A 17,470-nucleotide genomic window follows, 5' to 3' on the forward strand; every position below is an offset into this window, starting at 1 on the left:
TTTATAATATTTTTTAAACTTTAATTTGTTTAATAAATTGTTATTGTTAATTTAAATACTTGGATTTCTGACTGCTTAAATCCCCAGTTATTGGCTCCACAAAATAACGCTGGAGAACCTACCTCAAATAAATTTATTCTTTTTGTGGCGCAACCCGCTCGAACCGTAAAAGAATTCAACTTTTATGAAAAGAGTCTTAAACACCCGCCACAAGACAGAATTTCGCTCTTTTCATGCAGGGTTTAGCCATTGCAGCTATACTCTGTTTGCAGCCTTCGGTCTTTACCCACCTAGTAGTATGACTGAAGAATGTCTTGTTTTATCATGGCACGAGGGGTGATCGTGGATAGCGCAGTTGGACTCTCTGTGGCTTCTCGTTTCCAGGATTTTCATTATGTTCTTTTACCCACGCGCGTTCAACAACATTTTCTTCTAACAGCAAATGACACCGCCAGATTAACCCGGAGGAGATTCTACATTTCTCCAGTGAACATAGCGTAGCTCTGCTGTCGGTGAGAAAGCATATGCGACTATTTGTTATATTAACTGAACGCCTAGGACCACTCCACTCCTATAATCTCTTATTGCAGAGACTTGGTGAGCTTCTCTAGGGCAAATGCTCTTCGGATTTCAAGGTGTTGAGAGTATATTCCACCCATGAACCGCTATTATTTTTTTAACCATCCGTCTAGATACAAAAGTTCGGTTTTGTTGTCTGCTCTTCAGAAGTGAGCATGATGCTGTTGGCTTTTTCGAAAACGTATTTCGTGGGTGCACAATTTGCAGCCAGATTTAAGAGAGGTATTCCTTCGGACGCCTCTGTCCAAATGTGGGCGTGTCGCAGCCTTCTCTACGAACAAGTCAAGCGGAGAGATGCAAAGGGCTACCTCTATTGCAGCCGTAGAAGTCGATCTCATAGCGCCCGTTATTGCGAAACAAATAAATCTCTGTCTGATGCCTTTCATACGCTTCATCTCGTTTTTCTGTCTGACCCGAGGCTTTGGGGACTCATGGATGTTAAAAACACAAGTATATGAGTGGTACAAAACATTTCAATTAGACCGGAAAAAGGTTACTGACTTTCCTCGTTCTGGACAATCGTCAACTGCAAAGACGGTAGAAAATGTAAAGAAAATCATTGTAAATCATCACTTTGGTTTACGAGTAATATTATTTAGCTGTTGCGAAATGTTTGTAAGGAATATTGGCTGGAAAAGGCTAGAAAATACGCTTATTTGATAAATTTATGTTGGTGTTTTTTACTTTTTTTGTACCTGTTATCTCCTAAAGCCACGACGACCCAAACTTCATACTTGCCCATCTACCTATGTTGGAAGTATGCGCTGACAAATTTTCAACTTCTGTAAAATGACGAAGGTCTGGCGACCGCGGGCTCTTGCTTTAAAAGATTGTAACTATCTACTTTATATTTAATTTAAAAATTTCGTACTCAAAATACAATCACATTTTTTATCCTACTTTAATTTATACAAATTATTATTTTCTGGAAGCAAATGATTAAAAAAAACATACTTTATATCCACCCTATACGTACTAAAGGAGTGAAAGCAATTTATAGATACAGGCAAAATTTGTATAACTGCACATACAAGATGCGCCAGAACTCGCGCCCCAGAGAAAAATGTTTAAAAAATTATCTATAAAAATTTCGAAGTTATGAGAGTTTAAAGTTTGCACTTTGACTCTATTTATTTCTGTTTGAAAAATAATTTTCCAAGTTTATTTGCTATAGGCTATTAGAAGAGGAAACAAGGAAGCTGTATTCTAAATTGTAACTCTGCTCAATGTTATTTGAAGCTTTTATTGGCAAAATTTTTGTACCTTTACTAAATAATTGTAAAAAAAACATATAAAAATCATCAGTATCATCAAATAGACATAAAAAAATGTCAAATATCAAAAAATAATTGTCAAATTTTTTTGACAGATAGAATTTTTTAAACATTTTTTTCATGTTCCTGGTATCTTACCTTACTTGAGAATTTTCTCTAGGGCGCGAGTTCTGGTGCACCTGTATATAGACGCGGAGTATGAAGGCGAGGCTATAAAATTGTTTTTTCGGTGGTTTATATATTTTTTTACTACTAACACGTTTGTGTAACTTTTCTTCAATGTTTATGAAAAAAAGTATAACGAAAAGTGGAAGGTAATTAGTTAATTCATGACCGCGATTTTACTAGAGTGTTGTCCAGAAGCCAAATTAACATTCTGCAAGAATCCCAGTTCCAAAGTTCAGTTCTCCATTTTGAAGCTATTAAATAATATCAAATAAATTAACTAAATACGACTGTCTACATTAAGTATGTATATAAGAATAATTGTCAATTGCTTTTAGTATCTACTAGTAGTAGGCATGCTGTTTCCTACATCACTTTTCGAATCACAAGATTATTTTGAAGCCAACAAAGAACAATGTTGCAATAATGATTATAATATTTATTGATATTTGTTACTGAAAAAAAAACAATATTCAAAATAAAGCTCCTAAGTAGAATAAGGTTTTCATAATATTCATTCTTCTGCTGCTTGTTTTAACGGTTTTAGTACAAAAGATATGTGGTTTAGCACTCGCGCCCTAGAGAAAAATGCCAAGTAAACATAAAAGCTATATCCTAAATTGTAACTATGTTTATAGTTATTTACGTATTAAGGGCTGTTAAGAAGGCCATAACAACCGAGAGAGTTGTTAATTTTCCCGCGATTGTTATGATCGTTAACAGCACGTGATAAAAAAATATATATTTTTTGAAAATGTCAATTTTTGAAAGTTTGAACCGTTGAAGCTGTCAAAAAACCGGGTTATAAAAACCTCTTAACACCCTGTATGATACTAGAATAATATTGCCAGCTTAACAATTGTAATTTGTTGAATATTATTCATACCATAACACTACGGAACGACGAAAACGTTATATTTGTGGCTTTTATTAGCAATTTTTTTGTACTTTTACTGAATATTTATGAAAAACATATACAAGATTATCAGAAATATAAAAACGTTAAATGAATGTTACATTTTTTTTTTCACCGTTAGAATATTTTAAACATTTTTTCTTTGTTATTGGTGCCGTGGAATCAAAAAGTCTTTCTATCAAATAGTAGTTATACTAGTTGAGGACGTATGTCACAGGCAGTTCGTATGTTAGCTGGATGTCAAAAAATTATTATATACATTGAAATTATTGAATTAAGCAAATTGAATTATTCTATAAAACGTCTTAAAACATCCTAAAATAAGATGTTGTTGGTGTTTATTCACACAATAAATTGTTTTTCCGTGAACATACGTTCTAAACACTGTATCTTATCTTACTTGACATTTTTCTCTTGAGCGCAAGTTATAAACCATTCTGTACAAATGTCATGGCTGTGAAAGAATTTCTATAACGGCTCTTAATGTAACTGTTTTCAGTAACAACTCTTTGTTTTATTAGCAAAAAATATTTTTATACAATATAACGACGTACTTAGCTAACAATAATAAATTAACAACTTTTAGGACTACTACCGAGACAATTTATTGCTACTTGGATTATGAATTTCAACCAAATTGATTTCGTCTTGTTTCATATCCTTATCACCCCATCCCCATACAGTGTCATCGTGGTGGTGTTGTTGGTTATCTACATTTTTATCAACCAGACCGGTCCCATCGCCAGTTCTTTTCTTTCTTTTATTAATCATGTCAACCGACACTGTTTTTAAATCGTAAGCTTGTCCAATTTTTGACATCAAATCAAGAAAAGCTGTAGTAAAATTCATCCTATAATTCCCTAATTCAGCAGCTTTGTAATCCCAAGGAAAGACGTGGTGGTAATTGTGCCATCCTTCACCGAACGCGATGATAGCGACACTTATGTTGTCTGTGGCATTTATATTTCTAAAAATTTAAATAAATTACAATTAAAAAATAAATATTTAGATGGTTTACTTGTCGAATGGTTTGTAGCCCCAAATATGAGCTGCACTGTTTACCAACCAAGCACCATGAAGGTTTAAAATGTATCTTAAGATGGCTAAAGAATAATAGCAAACAGTGAGATTTTCATTCCAGAAGTACCATGGAACGAAAGCAGGAAAAACAAAAGTAAGAATTGGTGCCAAAATTAAATAATATCTAAAATCATGTATGTCATGAATGATTTTTCCTAAAACAATTAATACTTTTTTTGAAATTGGACCACAGGATCAGCTGCCACATCACTCAAATCAATAGTTTTGCCTTTAATAAAAACATCCTTGTGTTTTTTGACCATCAACCAACCCATGTGTGAGAAAAAGAATCCTTGGTTGGAATTGTGAGGATCAGCATCTGTGTCTGTGAATTTGTGATGGACTCGATGGTCTCGCACCCACTCGTAGATGTGGTTTTGCAAAGCGACAGTTTGCCAAAAGGCTAAATAAATTCGAAGTGGAAGCTTTGCTTTATATGAACGATGGGCCCATAACCTGTGTGCTCCTCCAGTTACTCCAATACTCGCAAATAAGATAACAACGTAACCTGAAATATTTTTTAAACATTTATTTTTACAAATTGATAAACTCACCCCAAATTATACTTTTCCATTGAGCTAAAGTAATCATGTAATATAAACCATAAACTGCTGCATAATGCAGATAAGCAAATATTAAGACATTCCTCCAAACTATTTGCCATCTACGTTGAGGTAGATTCGACGAATGAGTTTCTACATTGTGTTGTACATTTGGTTTTTCGATAATTTGCACAGGTTCACCCAAATACTCCGATTTGCTAAGTAAATTGCGAGTCATTTCTTAAAATAATTCTAAAAGGAAAAAGTGAAACAATTATTTTGAATAAACTCATTAGTGTGCGACACAGTAAAAATGTGTGCCACTTGATAATCTCACTTCCTATAGATGAATGGTACTTGTTGCACCTTCTTTTTCGCGTCAAATCAATCGAGGTCACGAGATAAACTGATAGATACAAAGAAAGTGTCTTCCTTTAAGTTAGTTCCATTTTTATTATTACACTTAAATACATACTATTTTGCGACTGCAACGGTACAAAAAAGTGCTAATTTTTTTTCTCTCATAACGACGAATTTTATTTTAACCAACTTATTAAGATAGAAAACATTTACAAACCACTTGACGATAATTATTGAAATACATGCTGACAAAGAAGTAAAAAAAATAATTAGAAAATGTAGACCTTCAATTTTATCTATTGATGATAGAAATACAAGATACTTACTGTTGATAAAAAACTTTAAAAAAATAACATTTTTAAAATTTGATATTTTGTTTTTTATTATGGATACAGGGTGATCCAAGAGGTGCGGGCAAGCTCCATAACTTTTTTCTATCCAAACTATCGACTTTTTTGTTTTAAACAAAAGGTTCTATAATGAAGCACTTTTTTTTTATTTAATACAATATGTCGCAAAATAAGATACACAACTAAGTTCAGTGTTTTTTTAAAATAAAAACCCACATTTTTGTTACATTTTTGAATTCGCCATAAAAATGCTATGCAACGATGCAATAAAACATATGGTGTTGTATTTAAGAAAGTCGAGTTATTGTCATTTGTATTTATCATTTAAAAAAAATCGTAGTAGGCGATGGAACATTGACTTCAAGTTTGTCTTTATCTCAGAAAATGTGCTAAAGCTTAAAGAATCGACTGGAAAAAAGTTGGTTACGTTATCTAGAATGGTTCTGAAGTTATGAATTTTTTTGTGGGTCTATGCACGACGCTATTTTGAAACATAAATTGACAAAAGTGAGAAACTATTGCAGATAATTTTAAGAAACAGGATGCGTTGTATTGACAATTTAGTGGTAAATCAAAAAATATAACAAAAATTGGGGGTTTTCATTTTAAAAGACAGAACTTAGTTGTGTATCTTATTTTGGGACACCTGTCTTAAATAAAAATGTTTTTGAAATGTGCTTTATTATCGAACCTACCGTTAAAAAAAATCAAGTCGATATCTTGGATAGAAAAAAAGTTATAGAGCACCTCTAGGATCACCCTGTATCCATAATAAAAAACAAAAAATCAAATTTCAAAAATGATTTTTTTTTAAAGTGTTTTAATCAACAGTAAGTATCTTGTATTTCTTTCAATAGATAAAATTGAAGGTCTACATTTTCTACTTATTTTTTAAATAAATACCTATAAAATGAGCATGAAATATAGGTATATTAACGTTATACATACTTAAAAACACTTTTTTTCAAAAAAAATGTCGACAGTAGAATTCAATGAGAGATTTTTAATTTATTTTGTCCATTTGTGAATAAAGTAAAAACTAATTTATTTATTTGTGAGGTTAAAAAATAGTCAATAGACAACAAACATTCTATTAATCTAGTATGAGTCAGTACTTAAGAAAAACAACTACACAATTTAGTTATTTTCAACATAAAAATGCTATACAGCGTAAACCTAAAGTTACGCACTAAAAGTAAGTCATATTTTTATTATGGGTGTTTTTTTTAAATCTTTAAATGACTTAATTTTATTTTTGTAAATGCAACATTTTTGACTTCATTAGTTTTTGAGTAATGATGTCGTTATTAAGTTCTTTAGATATAGACTGAGATTTTGGTTTACTTCTTTCAGCAGGTGATTACTTTATCTTTTTAACGATTATAAAATAATTGGTATTAGATAAACCATTTTTCGAAAAATTACATTTTATGTAAAAATTGCTGAGCTTAATGCTTCGGAAATACTAGCATTTTTACAATCAATTTTATCGATTTTGATAAAACATGGCGCTTTTTTTAATAATTAACATTAAAACATAATCTTAATAAAAAAAAACATTCATCTTTTATAAATATTAACAGATGCTTATTGTTACTAAAATAAAACGATAAAAATTAAATCAAAAAAGCAAATCATCGTTGATCTAAATTTGAAAAACCTGTTATAAGCAAATATTCTGTCAATCTATCTTTCAAGATAAAATATTGCTTACATCAAAAACTTAACCCAAAATATAACCTTTGAAGAGCTATATCTCGTGAAAAAAGGTTTAAACGAATATTTGTCAAAAATTAAAATGCACAACCATTTTTATTTAAAACAGAAAAAAAACGAGATAATTTTCTACAAAGAATTTACATTTTAAAAGAAATCCGATGAAAAATTAACAAATTGAATAATTAAATAAATAAATACATAAATTCCAAATAATGCATGACTTACCGTATATAAAAATTATAATTAATTAATCAAATAGTTTTTCACAGCTTTCAAAAGCACACATACTTTGCTTCCAACAACTTTACAACATTGAACTTGAATCTACAAATGCTACTCGCTATTTGTACCTTCTTTTTTGCTTTAGGTAAAAGGTGTGTTCAATAATTTGTTTTGTCTTCCTTGTCCAACATCTTGCAAAATCAATAGATAATCTAAGCCATCAGAGCGAGATGGTACCTGCTTTACAATCAAAAAATTTCTCCCATATCTAAAGTCGGAATGTGTGTCATTACCGTTCTTCCACTTTCCCAAAGTGTTACTGCTGTAGTTGATGCAAAGTTGTGATAAATTAAAGCTGCATAAACAATCTTTCTCTTTTGACTTTTTCATGTTAAGTATTATTTATTATTAATTTTAAATAGTTGTTCTCTAAATTAAATACTTTGTTAAATACAATAAAGTTTGCTTTTTTACTTTATGCGTCTGGATCAATTAATAATTCAAAAGACGTACTAAATTGCTATCTCTTTTCAACATAAACAGCTTTCTTGCTCTCTCGCTACGTAGGTCGGTCATGCTATTTATCTCACTTTAACAAATGCGACTAAAGTGACGTATGTACATCAAAAGTGTGACTTACCGACTTACCGTCACGTAGGTAAACAGCTAAATAAAAATGACAATAATTCAAAATAAAAATAAAAAATTAATAACTATATCAAAAACGTACTGCAACTGCAACATTATTGAATGTATTAGGAAATCGAAGCCAAAAATAAATTTCAACTAAAACTTTCAAGTTTTAGATCCGAACGTCAATCATAATGACACTAAAGTGTGGCTTACGTTGATATTTTTTGAACTGACATAACTTGATGTCCAAAATTTTGAGTCCACAAATGCATAAATTTGTAGTTTTTCCGATTATAAAAATTTTAATTGATGGAATTATATGTATGTCTTGTTACACCATACAAAAATTTAATTTCCATTGAAAATGGAACCTGTGAGCTTTCTAATTAGTAAATATGTACAACCTATCAGGTAGATAGAATAATTATGATTAGATTTTTTTTTAGATCCAAAAGTCAAAACAATATTTAGCTTTCTAAGAAATTTCTTGAGCAACTTCCACAAATTCAAGGCATAAAAATATTAGCAAACTGATCTTTTACTTTTATTTTATTTATTACCCTTACTAACCCAAACTCTGAACGCAGGTAAAGACCGAGTTTAGACCCTGTCTAGGGTGTATTGCTGGTTGCTTTTCAAAAAGAATATTAAGTGCTGAAAACCGACTTGCCCGTTCACTCCCGGACAGAGTTAATGGCCTTAAATCTCTCCGACAATAATTCTGAGTTTAATTCTTCAAAATGTATTACATTGTTATAAAAAAGTGGGTAAAATTTACGAAAAAGAGCTACAGAATTTTTTTTAAGAGACTATTAAATTTCGTTACCTCAAATGTTCTCGACTACATTTAGTTATTAGCAATGGAAACTTTAGAATGAAGTACTCAAAAGATGCAAATTATGTTTATATTGCATTCTTCTAATGAATTTCCATTCTCTACATTAGAATAATGTCGGTCTTTTCGTCATTGCAAAACATTTTAGTAAATTTTATCAAATTTACCAAGATTTTACTTTTATAAATAATTAAAGTTGAAATGTCGTTTGACCACTATGTTTAATTTATTAAAACCAAATATTTTAGTATCCTCGTTATTTTTGAAAGATAATGTTGGTTGCTTCAAAAATTATTAGGGTCATTATTTATAAGTAATTACTACTTGTAAGATGTTGAGTGAATTGTGTGTTGCCTATTATTTGGTACCAAACACACAGTTTTCCTCACTTCTTGCGATTTATTATTCATAGAATACAATTGTGTGTATGAATATTTTATGGTCAGTGCATTACAGTTTACAGATTCGTAATGCACTCTTGCAATTAGTGGTTTAATTAGTATTAAAAAATAATAATAAAAATATGTACCTTCTTATGTACATAAACAAATTTTGGTTAAAAAAAAATATTCGTATTTTCACGTTTGAAAATGAATTGTGAAGAAAGTCCGTCACTAAAATTAAATTACCGCGAAGACTTATTCCAGCACTCAAATGACGTCATTTGGGTGCTGGAATAGACTTATTCTAACACCGTAATAGAAAAAAAAATGCTTAAAGAATTCTATCTGTCAAAAAGTTTAGACATTTATTTTTTGATATTTAACATTTTTTATGTCTATTTAACGATACAAATGATCTTGTATAATTGTATATGTTTTTTTTACAATTATTTAGTAAAGGTACAAAAATTTTGCTAATAAAAGCCACAAATAACAGTGAACAGAGTTACAATTTAGGATACAGCTTCCTTGTTTCCTCTTCTAATAGCCTGTAGCAAAAAACTTCGAAAATTATTTTTCCAACAGAAGTAAATAGAGTCAAAATGCAAAATTTAAACTCTCATAACTTTGAAATTTTTATAGAATTTTTTTTAAACGTTTTTTCCATGTTCCTCGTATCTTACCTTTTATGGCATTTTTCTCTGGGGCGCAAATTCTGGCACACTCTATATGTGTCCAGTAATATTTTCATGATTATTTCTTGACTTTACTATCGTAAAAAAATAATACAGAGTGGTTATAAATGATTTTCAACTAGCCAGCTGTGGAATTTTTTTGCATATAACTTTATTTGTGCCGCTCTACTTTTTTGAAAGCTCTAGTTCTGTCATTAGTGTCACTTATTAATTAATAATAAATTGTTGTTAATTAAACTTTTATTGTTTCAACTAATTTCCAATAATAATTGATAATAATGTATACTTTGGAAGAAAACAAATTTATAAATAAAGTCTATTTTCGAAGTGGACGCTTAGTAAACGGTGATTTTTTAATTGTGAGTTAAAACAAGTAGGGACCCCTGTTTTCGTAAAGCTGCATTTTTTAGTTTACATAGAACATTCACAGCTGGCTAGATGAAAATCATTTATAATCACTTTGTAGCAAACTTAAAGTTTCAGTTTTTTTATGTTACTTTTAACAAATTAAAACAATTATACAAGGGGATTCTTTTAGTGCCTACATTAGAAACTTTTTAACTTCTAATGCAGATAGGAATTTGAAATTTTGTACGCAACCCAAATCGACCAGTCTAAGTTCAATTAAATTTTTTTTAAAATGACTGAACTTTCGGAACTACGAGAAATTGGCGCCAACTTTGAAATTTTAAATTGTAACTACTTATTTCTATTGCATTTTTGAATTCTCCTCTCCAAATTGAGTAAAATGTATTTAGTTGTTAGTACTTATCTATCATAGTTTTTGACATATGTCAACTTTTTGGTCAAAAGTTTCATTTGCAGAGGTTCATTTAAAACATCACAGCTCTTGAACCCTTTGCCATAAGTGATTTTTTTTGCATTCGATAACCAAAGGTTCAAAGAGTTTTCCAAAAATTTTCAAAATTGTCAACTGTCAAATTGCAAAGCTAATTTGAATTGGTGAAAATGGTAATTAACAGAAGGCTAAAACTCAGTTTTTTTTTGTTTTTTATTTATTTCACGTTGGCTTTGGAAAATTATCAATACGTATGAAAGATTTAGTCTACACAACACCAATCCGAAATTACGAAGAATTGAGGCAAGGATTGAGGCGGCATTTAATAATCTTCAACCAAATGAAATAATAGAAGCCACTCAAATCAGTTATCATCGAGTTTTGGACTGTTTGAAAATGGTAAACATATCGGACATCCGTATTAATTAAAGCATATTTTTATTGTATTTTTCCAAAGCCTACGTAATTAATTATAAAAATAAAAACAATAACATGTTTTTCGTGATTATTTCAAAAACTGTAAGTGATAGGTATAAGACATGCTGATAAAAGTCCTTCCATAAATTGATGTAGTTTTGATTGACGTTGAAAAAATAGTCATTTTATTTAAAAAAACTGAGTTATAGTTGTTTGAAGAAAGATCATTTTCAAAAAATCATACTAGCTTTGCAATTTAACAGTTGACAATTTTGAAAATTCTAGAAAACTTTTCGAACCTTTGGTTATCAAATGTAAAAAAAAATTATTCACTTATTGCAAAGAGTTCAAGAGCTGTGATGTTGCGAATGAATCCCTGCAAATGAAGAATTTGACCAAAAAATTGACATGTCAAAAAGTATGAAAGATAAGTACTAACAACTAAGTACATTTTACTCAGTTTGGAGAGGAGAATTTAAAAATGCAATAGAAATAAGTGGTTACCATTTAAAATTTCAAAGTTGGCTATAATTTCTCGTAGTTCCAGAAGTTCAGCCATTTTGGAAATAATTTAGTTGAACTCAGATTGGTCCATTTGGGTTGTGTACAAAATTTCAAATTTCTATTTGCATTAGAAGTTAAAAAGTTTCTAATGTAGGCCCTAAAAGAATCACCTTGTATAGTGGGAATTTTTTATTTACGTTCTTGCAGCAAGAATTATTTAAAAAGTACTTTGTTTTTATTGAAAACAAACGTATTTTGTGATTTTACATTTGAAATACAACATTGAAAGATTCTTTCTGATGTAAAATAACCTACCTACATCAAACACCACGTAACAGTTCTGCAAATTAGAAAATAATTTTTCAGAATTTTTCCGAGATTTTTGCTAATATTGTTGGTTTTTAAATTTTTTTACATTTGAAATACAACATTGAAAGGGTCTTTCTGATGTAAAATAACCTACCTACATCAAACACCACATAACAGTTCTGCAAATTAGAAAATAATTCTTCAGAATTTTTCTGATATTTTTGCTCATATTGGCGTTTTTTTTATTATATGCGTGTGGATCAATTACTAATTCGAACAACAAAATTTCTTTTCAACATTTGTGAACAGTCTCGTTGCTCTGTCGCTACTTACGTATTTGTCTAAGATCGGTCACGATATTTATCTCATTTTCACATTAATTTTAAAGTAATGCAGGGCTAGTGACGTACGTCACGTCAAACAAACCAAACGAATCAAAGGCACGTGTGAAATCATCGAAAAGTTCCATAATATGTTGCTTGTTGTTTAAGCCGTGATAATTGTTTATAACAATTGTTAATTGTTTATAAATTTTAAATTAAAGTAAATATTATTTTATTGTGTCGGGAATAATGCAAAATTTTAGCTTGTTCCGACAGCAGGAACTGTTTCAAATAGCTGTGTTGAAATTTCAACCCTTAATATCTTCCTTCCTGTAGAAGATAAGGGGTTGATTTTGCCCTTAAAAACCCTAACAACTTGTTGAATGGAGTTAGTCCCATCTTCGTATTTCAATTAAATTAATTGTTTATAAATTCTTAATTAAAGTAAATTATAAAAAAAGTAAATATATATTATGGTTGTGACATGGGAATTATGCGTGTATGCGAAATTTCAGCTTGTTTGCACGACAGGATAATTGTCTCAAATTTAATTCGCAAGATTTTGTGCAGACACCCAGACAAAAAACCAAGTTAAATAAAAGCTTATAAAAATTAATGCATTTATAAATTATTTTTTCTAACACTAATACCTTATACTGTTGCTATGTGTATTTAAGCTTATCTCTTATATTACCGTTAATATACGCTCTTCTATAAAATACGTGGTCAATTACATCGTATTTTATAAGTAAGTACATAAAATTATTTGGCATTTTGACATTTTTTTTATAACGATGTTTGAATTTAGTAAAATTGCAAATCCAATGTTAGTGTTGAAGAAAACTTTGAAGACAACACAAATTTTATTTATAGTTGAAAACTCTTGTTGTCTTAATTGTTATAAATATACGACATACGCTCTATTATTAATTTAATACTAATTTTATTTTTTTCTATCTTATTTAATTTAAATAATGTTTTTCTTAATTTGTATTTAATTTATACCTAATAAGTTATAGGTATAATTTAATACAATGATTTATATATACTTTAGAAGCAGGAGTTAAAGACAGAATAAATTTCATATTTTTTAGCGGGACATTTATGAAAAACATTCTTGGACAAGATTTTGTTTTTCATTAGGTAAAGATAATTTTTTGTTACCGTAAACAAAATGTTCTTATTTTCTGCGTTTAAAAGTACCTATACGTGGGGTTTCAAAGAACAAAAAGGGTAAGTCGCATTTAAAAAAAAATGGTAGACAAAATTCGTAGTGGTTTAAATAAATTTATGGAAAAACAAACACGAAAAAGTACAATTGTCATCTTACTCTTCTTGCTATTTTTGATTTTGACATCCATCATTTATGTTCATGAATGTATTACACCACGGCCACACCGGTTAAATATTAGGTAATAATTTTATTATCTTGCTTGTTTCGAGGTTTTTTTCAATAAGATAATTTAATTATTAAATAATTCGTGTAACTATTGATAAATAACTTGTGATTTCACCGTGTAAAATGCTTCTAATGATTCAATGGAGCCTCCCCTGTGGAGACTTCAACTCTTAGGACTTGAAGTATTTCAACTCCGGTTAACAAAAAACCGTTTCGATACAGATACACAAAGGCGCAACTTTTGACCGCTTTAAGATAAAAATTATTGTTACCTAGTTGATTGATTTATATAATTAATTTATTGTTCTCAGCATTTTTGCATATCATTTTTAAAAAGTTTTTTAATTGAGATTTGTTGTTTTAAGAAAATAAATATAAAATTTATATTCAGGTTTGCACAATAGTGCAAAGACAGTTCTACAACACGTTATTATTTCCAATGTCAAGTTAATTTCCATTGTTTTCTTTGAATCTAATTATTTTATTCATATTTAGTTAGTTTTGCTAAAAACCATCAACCAATCTTGATTTGAAACCTATTGAACCGCTTTGGATCGTAGAAAAAACAAGCTCCACTTCCTACTCCACTTGAACTTGGAATTACGCTTTCCGGTTCTTACTCTCTTCCATCTTCCATCAGCAACTTTCAACAATTACATCATATCTACAGGTTGTTGTCGAAGGCGTGGCAATGAGCACGCACGTCTTTCCCCGCGAGCACCAAAACTTTTCAAATGCTAGGCTAGATCGCAGTTGGCGTTGAATGTGTTGTGTTACGTTTGCGTAAAGTTCACTTACTACCACGTGGCGGGGCTCCGGATTTGTCAGCTGCAGGAGATACGGCGACCGATCGCAGGAAAATTCTGCCGTTATTTGAAGCGAGATTTAGTGAATGAACGACTGTTGAGTGTGAGATGTCCGCTTTTGGCAAGTGAAGTGATTTTGTAATTTTCATTACGCGTTTACAGTTCAAGTAAGTTGGGGATTGGGGGTGAGAATGTCGATTTAACTTCGCATATTTTGAACGTATTTGGATTATTGGAGAAAAAAATGTTTACACCTGCTTTGAGTACTTTCACTCGGTTTACCGTACCAACGCTTGACTATCCCACGTTTCGATTGAAAGTTGTCGCGTTTTTGATATTTTCGGATTTGTTGCGGTTTGATGTAATTGCATGTTGATTTAATTGTTGCGATTTTATGACAAAAGTGATTTTGCTAGCTTAACCTACTTTGGTAATGCTTGTTTACATAATCTACAATGTACCTGTGCTTACCTCATGCGATCATTACAAGAGAGATTAAAATCTTACGTTTTGTCATTGTCCGTTATAATGTCATTCTATTTTTATAATTTGATTTAAATTTTTAGATTGAGTCATGTTCAAGGATTGACCAAAGATGACTTAATACCTATTTCTAATTAAAAAATAATAATAATTTGAAATCTATACTCGAATAATTAATAATTAAATATAAAAAGTAAAAACCGTTTTCCCAAATAAGAAAACAGATTATGTTTTTAGGTAGCTTAGTTTTTTTGGTATCACTTTTTTTTCATTAATTAGTATTAGAGTGGGGCATCCTCTACATTAGTCTACACAGTAGGGCAGAAATATTGTTGGTATATTCTTTACAAGACATTTTGTTTTTTGTTAAATATACTATTTTTTTATGATATGAAATGAGGGTTTTTTTACTAGACATTTTAGGGAAGATATTTTGTTTCCTGAAACTAGAAACAGACAGACAGTTACTTTTATTTTTTAAGTTTTTGAATTCAAATAACTAAAATCACTAGTGAAAATTATTTTTTTTTTAATAATAAATATACAGGTGGTTTTGAAATAATAGGCAAAATATTACAGAGTGTGAGATCATGTTCTACAGAAAAAAGTATTAAAAAAATTTCTCATAACTAAGAAAAAATACAATTTTCTAATAATTTCTTGTACATACATATGGTAGGGAATCTTTGGGTCTTTGCGAATAGTTTGTGCTGCTTTAAATAAACCTTCCTGTAATTGTGTTTTAGGTTTAATTTTGACGTTTTTTACTAATGTTTGATTAAAAAAAAAAAATGAAGCATATTTTGAAAAAATTTTCATTGGAGAAAAAGCTTTTTGAAATATAGTTACAATCAGAAACTTTGTGACTGCGAGTTAACAGTTGGTTGTATTTATTTTTCGATAACGGTGCGATTTACTAAAAATTGTTGCAATGATTCTATATTGTTCATTTATTTTATTTATTTTCTTATTGGAATTTTTTTTGCAAAAAAGAGTTAATCTACAGGTGACGTTTCATGTTGTATTAAGACTTTTTTCAAAACTTTGAAATTTTGTGGTAGTATGTGTTTTCGGTCCCGCGTAAAAATTTAAATTCACATTTGATACACCCTGTATAATTTAGCTTAATATTTTAAAACCAATCTATACTGTCATTACTACTTGTAGTTTTATTAGACAACGCACGAGTTATTTGGGACAACACGTTACATTAAAAAAATACAATTTATTTTTTCTACAAGCCACGTACAACTTACTTTCTGCCTTCTAATCTAAAGCAGTGGTTCAACTGACTCCTTATGAGAAAAGTACCTACTTTTCTACTATTTTTGATGTTTTTTTAAAGACATTGTTTCTGCTCGCCATTATTTGTTTGTAAAATGTTAATACATTTACAATTTTACAACAGATTTTCACAATTTTTATTTGAGCTATACAGGGTGAGGCACGAGTTCTGACACCCTGTATGTTGCGAGTACAAGGTTAGGCTCATTGTCTTCAAATTTCACTAAATATATTTATATTAAATAATAAAGAATGCATTTTGTGTTTTAGGAACTAATTTACATTCTATTATTATTTCTCTTAAACTGTTGAATAATTTGAATACAATAAGTCACATAGAAATTTTAAATTTATTGACGTAGATCATTGTTATCGTTATCTACTTACACCGGTAAAAAGTATTCAAAATGGAAGCAGACATTTTTTTATTGGTGCTGAAACAAAATTTCTTATCATAGTTTTTTTACTTTTACGAGTGATTTTCACTGCTTGTTATTGATTTTTTATTTTTCTTACAAATACAAAAAAGAAAAACATTAAAATATCTATAATGTTAACATATAACATCTAGAAACAGAATATTGCATATAACTATGCGAGATAACACTTTCTCTTTATTTTTGTTTTTTATAGTTGGTTTAAATTATTTATTACCTTTCAGGAATTTTTATTAATTAAACATTCTAGTGAAGGTTATTGTTACTGTAACTGTTGTCAGAAAATTACGCTAAAAGATTTGTTGTTTTTCATTGTGACATTAGTAAAGTCTACATTTCTTTTAAGATTAAAGTGAGACAAAGTTTATCAAATGCAAATAACATATTTAAATTAGGTAAATCGTATAAACAGTCTAGATTTGATTCCAGCTATCTGATGTTGATTTACTTGTCCTCGTTTTAAAAGTATTTACTTAATTTTCTTTTGATAATGCTTTTGCGATTTATTCGAAAAATCTTGGACAAGTGATCAAAGAGGAATCGAAATTTGTCTATAATCAACATAATTTACAGCACACACGTAAAATAGAAATTGTTTTTTGCTGTTCTAATATGACCTTTCGTTTGCTTCAAGATTATAAAAAAACGAAGTTTATCCTTTATTTAAAAATCGTTAGATTTTCTTTAATATAACTGTTGTTAAGTTGAGTGAACTTTTGTTAAAGATTACACGGTAGTGGCACAAGGTTGTCTGATAGAGGTCAGCGAATTTGCAACAAAAGCACTTTGTTGATTTTGATTCCCATGAAATCATCACTGTTGAAGCGGTTTAACACCACATAGGGTCAAAAGGCGAGCTTTAGGTCAATTTCAAATACATAATTAACAGTAATTGAAGATATTTTTATAAATTGTTATTATATTTCATTTTGTTGTTCATTTCGTTTCGATGTGCA

General features: G+C 29.7%; 2 protein-coding genes across 3 annotated transcripts in view; one reads left to right on the forward strand and one right to left on the reverse strand.

Annotated features, from left to right (window-relative positions):
• LOC123009904 (acyl-CoA Delta-9 desaturase-like) overlaps nt 1-17,470 on the forward strand; it is a 40,090-nt gene that overhangs the window by 1,172 nt on the left and 21,448 nt on the right. The window contains exon 1 of one of the 2 annotated variants that reach the window (XM_044406471.1): nt 14,238-14,477. The exons of the other annotated variant lie outside the window; for it this stretch is intronic. The gene's annotated coding sequence lies outside the window, so the exon portion shown is untranslated. Of the gene's footprint in view, nt 1-14,237; nt 14,478-17,470 lie in introns of those variants that run through there. 2 annotated transcript variants of the gene reach the window in all.
• Nucleotides 3,120-7,322, reverse strand: LOC123009903 (acyl-CoA Delta-9 desaturase-like). The gene is made up of 5 exons (XM_044406470.1): nt 7,211-7,322; nt 4,569-4,808; nt 4,186-4,522; nt 3,953-4,138; nt 3,120-3,901 (listed from the first exon to the last, which is right to left on the reverse strand). Exons 2-5 carry the CDS (start codon nt 4,792-4,794, stop codon nt 3,526-3,528), a joined length of 1,125 nt encoding a protein of 374 aa, XP_044262405.1. The 5' UTR covers nt 4,795-4,808; nt 7,211-7,322; the 3' UTR covers nt 3,120-3,525.

The sequence above is a fragment of the Tribolium madens genome, unplaced genomic scaffold, assembly GCF_015345945.1.
Source record: "Tribolium madens isolate multiple individuals breed KSU strain unplaced genomic scaffold, Tmad_KSU_1.1 Scaffold_7;HRSCAF=85;Tcas5.2_LG10, whole genome shotgun sequence".
Taxonomy (NCBI): domain Eukaryota; kingdom Metazoa; phylum Arthropoda; class Insecta; order Coleoptera; family Tenebrionidae; genus Tribolium; species Tribolium madens.

What these genes read in the sequence shown, in the direction of transcription:
- LOC123009903 (XM_044406470.1), bottom strand. Translation starts at nt 4,794, where the DNA reads ATGACTCGCAATTTACTTAGCAAATCGGAGTATTTGGGTGAACCTGTG. An exon ending in GTGGTCCAATTTCAAAAAAA is followed by an intron (nt 4,139 to 4,185) that starts GTATTAATTGTT and finishes ACATGATTTTAG; the next exon opens with ATATTATTTAATTTTGGCAC. An exon ending in GGCTACAAACCATTCGACAA is followed by an intron (nt 3,902 to 3,952) that starts GTAAACCATCTA and finishes TTAAATTTTTAG; the next exon opens with AAATATAAATGCCACAGACA.